Consider the following 7,023-nt stretch of genomic DNA (forward strand, 5'->3'; position numbering starts at 1 on the left):
GGGAAACAGTCCTGTCAGCACTTGCAGAACCATTACACGAGGCTGTAGAAAGAAAATTATAGATTTAATTTCTTTAAAATCACTCACATAGTGAGACGAGACCAAGAATACATGAAAGAAAGCATGTGACAGAAAGGGGCTGCTTCCATTGATTTTCTTTGAACTATTACCTACATATATTATCAGTTCCCAGCTTATTAGGTACAGCTCGCTAAACCTAATGAGGCTGTCCACTAAGTCCTGCCTTAATACAGGATATAATGTTTGTGTTGAAAGTCTCTAATTTTCTGGTCATTGTGCCTAATGTATTAGAATTGTATGGCATCAACTCGATCCTACTTTGTCCACTACATTAGACTGTATTGACCAGGTGCAGCTAATAAGCTAGTAACTGAGTTTACACCATAAAACAAGAATTTCTGGTGAGAATTCTTAAGTTGCATTGTGATGAAACACTGAACATAACATTTTCATACTTGTATTTCTTTAAAAACCATGTTTATCAAGGCGGAAGAACACTGACGGCAACTTGAGGAACAGTTAAGTATTTATAAGAAACCATCTGTAAAATCACAGGAGAAATTTACAGTTTCAAAGTGGTTTTGGTAAAAATGGAAAGTGGCACACTGAGCTTCACATGGATTAAAAATACTGTCTGTAGTTTAAGGTCTTTGCCAACGTCACCATTTTATCGATAAACATGATGGAAAGCCATTAAAAGAAAACTAAATGTAAGGGAACAACTTATGAAAGTTGGTTTTAATGTTAGAAATTCATATCATGAGGGACGATGTGCTGCAGAAATGTCCACGACTGATCAAAAAGCCGCCCTTGTGGATGGTTGGAGGTCAGCCCAAGTATCTGATTACCAGGAACATGAAGACGCAGGTCAGCAGCATGCCTCCAATCATGATGAACTTATCTTGAGTGGCTCGCCTTTCTATAAGTCTCATCACTGTGTTTGACAGCCCCAACATGTTAGCCACATCCAGCATCTTCTTATGAGTTCCCTGTGCAGAGCCAAAACAGCCACACTTATTTCAACAGTAATGATCACATGTGACAGTTTATAAGAGCCATAAATAAACGAAATGTTTCCATGACCACATTGTAATTAGCTCCACTAATTCCTCTGATTTTGAGAGACGTTGAGTGCCAACGCCCTCCCTGACGCGCCACTCCGTCAGAGGTTTCTCATGGCTAGACAACCAGGCTGAGAGTGCTGATCAACAGACACACCCTGATAAGAAGAGGCCTGAAGCAAAACCAGGAAGCCCATCTCCTCCTTGGAAACACAGACTCGCCCTCTGAGCATGAGCACACTAACAATACGACTATTGTGATCGTCGTGGACACCAGAAAGTGGGTCAGGAAATTTAATTCAGTCCACCTTCTATTCCGCTTCCTTGTTTAACAAATGGTTTAAATAAGCTACAGATGTAGACTTGTTTTTCTGCTGTGTTAAATCACTAACCTTTAGCGTAGATCTCTGATCTCTGAGACCATTAAGGATGCTGCTGCCACTGCCGATGAGGTCATCAATGCCTCTGTGTGCATTGTGCAAGTTGGAGTTAAACTGTAGGGTCTCATCTATGGGGATGGAGGTATCTGCGTCCTATTAAACAAAAGGAATCTCTGTAATTTACACAAACTCTAGATTCTTTTTTTAGCTTAAAATGTTGCATTCACATCAATACCCATCACCAGTTTGATCACTATTAGACAATTTACATACATTCGTGGTGAAGGTGCGGCTCATGAGTTCCTCCCTCTCTCTCTCCTGGGCCTCTCTGGCATAGCGTCTGTGCTGGAAATTTTGCAGGGCACTCCGGAGGTGCTGGACATCATACTTGAGCTGGTCCACTCGTCTGAGAGAAAGAAAAGGATTCAACTGTGTCCAGTTTTACAACTACAACAAACATTTTCCAATTTAAAGTTGAGGGTCCCTGCAAATCTTTACAAAGCAATCCAGTCACCTCAAAGAGTAATCTATAGAGATTTCAAATGCATTTTTGCCCACTGTGGGAGGTAACAGGCTACTTGGAGTTTTTGAACACTTCTCAATTTAAGCTTGCAGTTCCTATAATGTGCAAGTGCTATAGCCAGGGTGTGATTTGTCAGGGAGGGATTTCTCCCACTCTGGTCTACACATCCCTGTCTCTGCTAAATAATTTTTCATCCCTGGCAGGGGAAAACAATGTATTCCTCCCTCTGACTTTTAGCACCGCATCAGCCAAATCAGGAACTGACTTTCAGCACTCAAGACCCTGTTACAGTAAGGTTCACACTGCATGGAGTGGATGATCATTTCATTAAACCAAATCCTGCTGGGTTTTTTAGTAAAAATTATTTTTAACTAGATAAAAGAAATTAACCAGATTCTGTGTTGGGAGACTCACAAAAGTTACATATGCAACTATGCACCAGGCTGCTGTCTGTCGACATCCTCGTTAAATTGTACCAAATGGTAAATGGCCTGTATTTATATAGCGCTTTACTAGTCCCTAAGGACCCCAAAGCGCTTTACATATCCAGTCATCCACCCATTCACACACATTCACACACTGGTGATGGCAAGCTACATTGTAGCCACAGCCACCCTGGGGCGCACTGACAGAGGCGAGGCTGCCGGACACTGGCGCCACCGGGCCCTCTGACCACCACCAGTAGGCAACGGGTGAAGTGTCTTGCCCAAGGACACAACGACCGAGACTGTCCAAGCCGGGGCTCGAACCGGCAACCTTCCGATTACAAGGCGACCTCCCAACTCTTGAGCCACGACCGCACAAATAAATAAATAGAATCAGCTGATTATGAAGAGGACAGGAGAGGAACTTTTAACAGATTTGAGGAATTTAATGTACTGTCTCTCCACCCTTGTTTGACAGTGGTGCTAACTCTTACTGCACCCTGTTTTTTTTTTTCACAATTCAGTGTATCAGCAGTTGTACTGAATAAGGAGAACATTTATTTTGCTCTCAAATCTTATGTGCTTGTTTTGAAGAGTCCCCACAACCCCCCACCCCCTTCCCCTCCCTGAGTTCACTCAGGCCCCACCAGAGACCTGCTAAGATTAAAGGAGCGCTGTGGAATGGGGTGCACTGTCCCCCCTAAGGCCTGTTTATCCAGCTCAGAAATGAATCTTTGCCCAATGCAGCAGGAATGCTGGTGATGACGGGGGCTTCTGAGGAAATGTTTTCACAGAGCCACGTTGCCACAGGGCAGGACGCGGCTGCCTCTTCATCATCTAACCCTCCTTCTGCCTTTATTGCATATGATACATCCAGCTGTTTCTGTGTCTTTATGGTCACCGTCTATTGTTTAAATCCAAACTCACAATTTGGCATTCTGGCGGCGGTTTGGCGGTTCCTTGCTGGCCAGGATCTCAAGGCGTTCTAAATGATTGAAGATCTGGTCGATTCTAGCTTGCAGTTCATTTTCTAACACTTGTAAAACAGAGAGAAATGAAGAAGAGAGAATTGCAGGGAAGACATCAGTTAAGGCTGTGAAATTACAATTCATAATTTTGAAATTTACTGGCTAATTTACTTACATACTGAATTGATTCAAACATGTCTTCCAATATATATAAAGAAAAGAGTGTGGGATGCTGTTTGTCTTCTAATAATATACCCAGGTGTCACAGGGTAGCATTCATCACTTAAGCGACCCCAGCTCATTAGTAGCTGCGTAAGTTTACATCCTCCCCTGGGGTTAAAATAAACCTTATGTCATCATTTGTGAAGGGGAGTTCACTGCCCGGCTCCCACCATTATCTGCCATACCACCCACCCTACTACTTCCTGTCTTGGCAACAGCTGGGCACAGAACTGAACGGCCAGGCACTATCCACAGAAAACAATTAGCTCTGGCTTTTATCATTATATATGTGAGAGGAAGAAGCAGCCATAACAAGGACCCGGTTCTGAGCAGAAATTAGAAGCTCTTCAAAGGGGATTTCATCAGAGGTGGTGCCATTAGGAATGACAGCTTTGTACCACAACAACACTCCCACACAGAGCAGGGGCAGAGCCCCTTACAATCATGACAGCTGGTCACTTACAATGAACTGACTGGCGGTCTGTCTTTTCCAGATTTCCCATTAGAGACTGAACCTCCTGGATTTGCCTAATCCACAACGATCATACCGTTAGTGAGCAGCAATAAAAACAATTTTTGTTTTAATTATTACTGTACATGAACATATTGGTATGCGCCATATTTATAGTTTAATAATCGTATTATGCTGATATAAGCCTGCTGCAGCAGAAGTAAAAGTGATAATAAGTTAGGCTCATTAGCAGTGGTAGCTAACGGGCACCGTTTCCACATCAGACAAGAGAACTCACTTGTTGGTCTGGTGGTAAAGCGTCTCCATTTTTCCCGATCTAAGAAACGCTTCGCCCTCCCTTTACGTTATCGCGTTATTTTTGTTATAATAGTTTTAATTGTGACAAGCGGCTCTGTTAGCTTGGTAGCTAACGTTAGAGGAGTTTACACGTCATCAGCGGAGCTTTTGTGTACGGAACTAGGAAACCGGAAGCCGCGCGACGTCATCACACAGAGAGAAATATAGAAGAGAGCTCACTCCTTCTTAATTACACATCTCTGTCAGCAGACTGTAAGAGGAGTGTTTTTATTGCGGTTTTTAATGTTTTAAATAAAAATCTTTTTTTAAAAAGTGACGAAATGAACACATCCAGAATACCCCTGCTCCTCTATTTATATTGACCAAAAGTGGAAAAAGACATAGATAGACATAGATTGTGGATTGCACAACACTGGTCACTACATTCTTCATTTCCGGTTAATACTTGTACAGCTGCTGTTATTGTGTATATATTTATTTATATTTAGATTTCTTCATACATTCTTATATAGTTCTATATTGTGTATTTTGTTGTACAGTTATTTTATTTTCAACTTTAATTTATGTATTTTATCTTATTCTTTCCCAGTTAAATTTACCCTTCATTCTAATTTGTGTTGTACAGTTATTTCATTTTTAACCTTAATTTATATTTTATTCCTTCCTAGTTAAATTTACCCTTTTTAATTTTTCATATTTATTTCCTATCTTATTCATAGCCTTTTCCTTTTTTGTTTTCTTTAGGTCACGAGCAGTTGTCCAAGCATTTCACTACTGTGTATGACTGTGTACGTGACAAATAAAATTTGAATTTGAATTTGAGATAATATACGACAAATACTGCATTAACAGTGAAATGAAGACGCTTTATTTTTTCAGTGTCCAGGATATACCATGTAAAGCATGTCATGGAAAGGTTTATACTGTATTACTGTATATTGATTATTCATGTGATTTAAGTGTTGTTGTTTATATATATATATATAATATTTTATGTTAATTAATTCACTTGTTCAAATCAAATTGGATGCACTACTGTACCTGGAATACTGGTACAGTCTATTTCATAATTGTCAAAGGTTAATATGTAATACATTTTATTTTTCCTGTTCTTCTCTTAGTATTATGTTTTATGCATTCCCCCGGCACTTTGTTCACCTCTTTTTGATTGGAAGCCTTTTCATGTACTGATACTTTTATTATGTCACTGTTTATGTTTCAGAAAATTTTATGGGAGAAAAGACTGCTCACTCCTCCTCAATTTTGGACGCTGAAAATGTAATCCCTTACGTCTACCAGTCTTTTTAATTCCTAAAATTATATTCCCAAAATATATTTATAATATATTATAATGTTATATTTATATACAATAATGTTATAGTTTTATATTTTTTTAATGTATTTTTGCTTTAATTTTACTCTTTTTTGTGTGTGTTAAATTCCGTTTAGTTCCAGTTACTTTTGTTACTTTTATATATTTTTAAAATATTATTTGTTATGATAGTACATAAATAATGATAATAATAAATATATGACACAAGATAGTATAGTAACACAAAATGTTGGGAATACAGTTGGCTCACAGACTCAAGCTCAGTAAATATATAGAACATTTCGATACAATACAGTTCAAAATTGTAATTTATTTGAATGACTTTAGAAAACAAGAATCATGACTGACTACAAAACAAAGGGTAATTTCTTTTTGCCAGTTGGACTGAACAATAGTCATGGGTACTCAGTGAAAATCTCAGAGAGAAAACTGTAGATTTACACAAGTTGGAAAGGTCTGTTGGACAGAATTTCTAAAGGACTGCAAAATGATTCTCAGCATTATTGTAGAGTCTTTATTTTACAACATAAAGTGTGTTGAGCGGACTATTTTTTTTTTATTTTTAATTTTATTTCGTGCTACATAAATAAAACTACGTTGAATTGAATTGAGTCAAATGGAACTGAATTCCTGCACTGTATCTTTGGAGGACTAAAGGTGAGGCTTTCAAACCTAATAACTCTGTTATTAGGTGTCAATCTGGTGGGGGTCATGGTCTTAGCCAGTTTTGCTTTTGGTGCTACATTGCACAAAGAAGATGGAATAGCTGAGGAAGAAGACAACCTCTAAATTCTTCAACTTCACCTCAATTATGGTTTTGGAATGGATAAAGCAGGTTATTCGCTTCTGAAATGACCTTCACAAAGACCCGACTTCAACCCTATTCAAAATTTGTGTACTTCAAAGTCAGGTTTGTGCCAGGAAATCAACCAATTTTAATGAACTCTACCACTTCTTCTAGGAAGCGTCGTCAAATATCCAGGCAGAATTATGCACGAAGCTTGTTGATGGCTTGCAAAAGCCTGGTTATCGTGCAACTTGCTAAGAGACATTTAGCCATACACTATTAGTGGGAGTGTATAGATATATTTGAGCCTGTAAGTATACTTTTGACCGTGTGGTTTATCCAAATTAAATTCAAACTTATGAACTCAATTCTTGTTTGTTTTTTTCAAAGGTGTATGCCGTACAATCATTGCACTCTGTAAAAATAAAAGTTCAAAGTAACCACAAAAGGCCAAAAATTACCATGACATTCATGCTTATGATGAATGTATGTAAACATCTGACCATAAGTGTACATAAATAACGTGAAAACCGG

The 7,023-nt window shown here is 38.8% G+C and overlaps 1 protein-coding gene across 1 annotated transcript; it reads right to left on the minus strand.

The window, feature by feature from the left end:
• Positions 1-43: 43 nt before the first annotated feature.
• gosr2 (golgi SNAP receptor complex member 2) lies at positions 44-4,554 on the minus strand. The gene is made up of 6 exons (XM_085454671.1): positions 4,350-4,554; positions 4,064-4,128; positions 3,338-3,446; positions 1,736-1,868; positions 1,475-1,615; positions 44-1,010 (listed from the first exon to the last, which is right to left on the minus strand). Exons 1-6 carry the CDS (start codon positions 4,376-4,378, stop codon positions 849-851), a joined length of 639 nt encoding a protein of 212 aa, XP_085310797.1. The 5' UTR covers positions 4,379-4,554; the 3' UTR covers positions 44-848.
• Positions 4,555-7,023: the final 2,469 nt, after the last annotated feature.

The sequence above is a fragment of the Copadichromis virginalis genome, linkage group LG4 (assembly GCF_057382275.1).
Source record: "Copadichromis virginalis isolate Kocher_CV1m ecotype Utaka linkage group LG4, C_Virginalis_male_GT1.1, whole genome shotgun sequence".
Classification (NCBI taxonomy): Eukaryota; Metazoa; Chordata; class Actinopteri; order Cichliformes; family Cichlidae; genus Copadichromis; species Copadichromis virginalis.

Excerpts from the sequence above, each read along its gene's own strand:
- gosr2 (XM_085454671.1), bottom strand. The coding sequence starts at position 4,378 with ATGGAGACGCTTTACCACCAGACCAACAA. Across the intron at positions 4,129-4,349 it reads CTTTACCACCAGACCAACAA|GCAAATCCAGGAGGTTCAGT; the intron begins GTGAGTTCTCTT and ends GTTGTGGATTAG. Across the intron at positions 1,616-1,735 it reads GCCGCACCTTCACCACGAAT|GACGCAGATACCTCCATCCC; the intron begins GTATGTAAATTG and ends TTTGTTTAATAG.